Source organism: Cariama cristata, unplaced genomic scaffold (genome assembly GCF_000690535.1).
Source record: "Cariama cristata isolate BGI_N322 unplaced genomic scaffold, ASM69053v1 scaffold43876, whole genome shotgun sequence".
NCBI lineage: Eukaryota > Metazoa > Chordata > Aves > Cariamiformes > Cariamidae > Cariama > Cariama cristata.
Window position 1 is genome coordinate 660 of NW_009622351.1, and position 2796 is coordinate 3455.

The following is a 2796-nucleotide window of genomic DNA, read 5'->3' on the forward strand; positions in this document are numbered from 1 at the left end:
CTTTTTTCCCAATTAAAAAAAAAAAAAGGTAAGGTTTTTGTTCGCCTATTAAAATACTTAAGATGGAGAATGATAAAAGTGCTGTTCTTTGTGGAACGCTAAGTATGATGGTGGAACTTATTTAAATAGAGGAAGATACTGCAGTGCCTTTTTTTTTGTTTTTTGAAGTATATTGTCATCTTTAACAAATAAAAAGATGTTACAGACTTTATGAATTCTCTGCATTATTTCAGCTTTTTCCCCCCCCCAAATTTGAAAGGGAAACAATTGTTTCCTTAACCTGAATTCAAACTTCATTCTCATCTATGCAGTGGGACTTCTCCCTTGGAGCTTCTGTGCCGAGAATCCGATGTTGGGCTCGGCTACCTGGCTGAATACAGCACATCAGCCGATGAAAACTTCTATTCCTAGCCAAAGGAAGGAGTCCAGCAAAAGGCAGCACCTACTTTTTCAGGCTTGGAAGCAAGAAAGGGGGCAAGAGTTGGAGAGCGTGGAATCTGAGAAGACAACTGAAAGGTAAATGGGGGTGGGAGAGGAATAGTATGCTGTAGGAGAGTCATCGTGAAGGTGCCAAGTACTGTGTGATAGCATCTGGCTGTCTGCTTTGGAAGTTCAGTTACAAATGGCTGCTTTCCATTTGAGGTTGTTTTCAGCTGACTTTGGGTTTATCGGAGTAATTCTTGGACTTACCAGAAAGACTGGGGAGTGGCTTTATCAGTGCAAACTTTGCCCAGATCTTTAGGTGTAACAAGCTTGGTTTAAATGTCTTCAGGATTAAACACCAATGCCTTAAATTTAGCACTGTACTTTGAGAGTAAGGTGTCTTTCACATTCTTCCAGTAACACCTTTTGCTGAGGAGAAAAGAAGTGGCATATTTAGTAGCTGGGCTGCCTGGAGGGACAGTGTTTTCCTAACTAGGTTAGACAAAGCTGTGACTGTTGATAAGGGGACTGGGGTACAGTTCCTGAAGGATGTGCTAGCCAGCCATCAGCAGCAGAACTGTTAAGCCATTGTAGAGTCCATAATCTCCCACTCAGAAGATATGCTGCATTGTAATTCAGTTCTCATGAGTGTGTCAGCTAAGTTCTTAGGTATTGTTGAAGCGGCATCCAGTAAAGGAGAACAAAGATTACTTTCAATTGATAGAAGTTTTGGTTATATTGATGTCAGTCCCCTTGCTTAGAATCTAAACACTCTCTGAAATATTTTCTGATTTAAAAAAAAGTAGTAATGCAAACTCTACTGACTTTTCCCTGTTCTTACAGGTGACATTTAAGTTGAAGATGGGTGGTGGAGAAAGATTCAACATTCCAGTTCCCCAATCTAGAAACATGACCAAGAACCATCAACAACTTAAAAACAGGCAGAAGAATAAAGACCAGAATTCGCAGATGAAGACCTACATGAAGAAAGAAAGAGGACACGGATGCAACTCATCATCTGGTGCATGGCAGGCCATGCAAAAAGGGGGAAAGAACAATGTTCATTTCCCCAGTAATCAAAATTGGAGTCCTACTTCATCGAATCGCAACCTGTTTTTCACACCTCAAACCAATCAGAACTATGCTGGAGCAAAATTTAGTGAGCCACCCTCACCAAGTGTTCTTCCTAAGCCACCAAGCCACTGGGTACCTGTTTCTTTTAAACCTTCTGATAAAGAGATAATGACATTTCAGCTTAAAACATTACTTAAAGTCCAGGCTTGAAATGTATCTTTTCATATTTTTAAAGTCACTTAAATTTACAGGGTTTCAAATTTGAGAATTGTTATTCCTAACTCCAGATGCACAGGTATACAGAACTAGATGTTCTTGCTGCATGTAGTCAGTCACTTGGAAGAGAAGGGGGTGGAAGTTTACAGTCCCTTAATGTTTTACCTCAAAAGTTGTGTGCTGTATTCACTGTGAAATAGGTATTTTCTCTATAATAAATCTAATCAAATCCTGAACAGTCACCATTTATTGTAAGATTAAATGGGACTGTCTCTCAAAATTTGGAATTGTGACTACTTTTTAGTATGGTGTTAGAAAACCAGCTTTTACCTAACTTAATGCAGCATTAACTGGAAAAAAATGCACTGAAAGCTTTAGTCAGGTACTTTGTCGCTTTTCAGACTTGCTTAAGCAGGTTTGCTGAGCAGAGACCTCCACCTCCGCACTAGTTAAAACAACAGATGATTCTCTTGTTGATACCTGTGAGCTTTATTTGGCACTCTTGAATTGGTGGATGAGCAAGCCTGTAACTAAACTTGAGATCTAGGAAACATATTGATGGGTGTTCTTGAAGAGATGGAAGAACACATCAGGCTGAAGCAATACTTTAGTGAAATCTCAACAACTCAGGCTGTGCCAACTAATGACACTGCATTGCCAGATGACTGCCAAAACCCCCAAAATTCCTTTGTATTCCAGTTGCCCTGAGGAGTTCTAAAATACATTTTTGTATCAGTTTTTAAAATTGTGAAAAAGGTGGAGTAGTTCCTTAGACTGGTCTTAAATTGGTAACCCTGTAGTAATTGTTTTAAGTTACAGTAGCTTGTGGCAGGTATTAAAATGTTTTCACAGGGAAGACAGAGCCATGTAAATAAATGTAAAACTTTGTAGCATATGTAAATTTATGCTGGGCTTTCCTGCACAGAAGTATTTTTTAGTACAAAACTGCTGAATGTAAGATGACCATGTTGAGTACATGGCCTGATTTAAAAAAGATATTTTGTTTTTTTAAAAAAAAGACATTTGTGGCTGTGACCTTGCACTTAACACAGTGAATATGCACATTTTACTTGGTTATGAGCT

General features: G+C 38.8%; 1 protein-coding gene across 1 annotated transcript; it reads left to right on the plus strand.

Annotated features, from left to right (window-relative positions):
• The first annotated feature begins 311 nt into the window (after positions 1–311).
• PNRC2 (proline-rich nuclear receptor coactivator 2) lies at positions 312–2135 on the plus strand. The gene is made up of 2 exons (XM_009702290.1): positions 312–516; positions 1267–2135. The coding sequence occupies exon 2, from the start codon at positions 1285–1287 to the stop codon at positions 1705–1707; it is 423 nt and encodes a 140-aa protein (XP_009700592.1). The 5' UTR covers positions 312–516; positions 1267–1284; the 3' UTR covers positions 1708–2135.
• Positions 2136–2796: the final 661 nt, after the last annotated feature.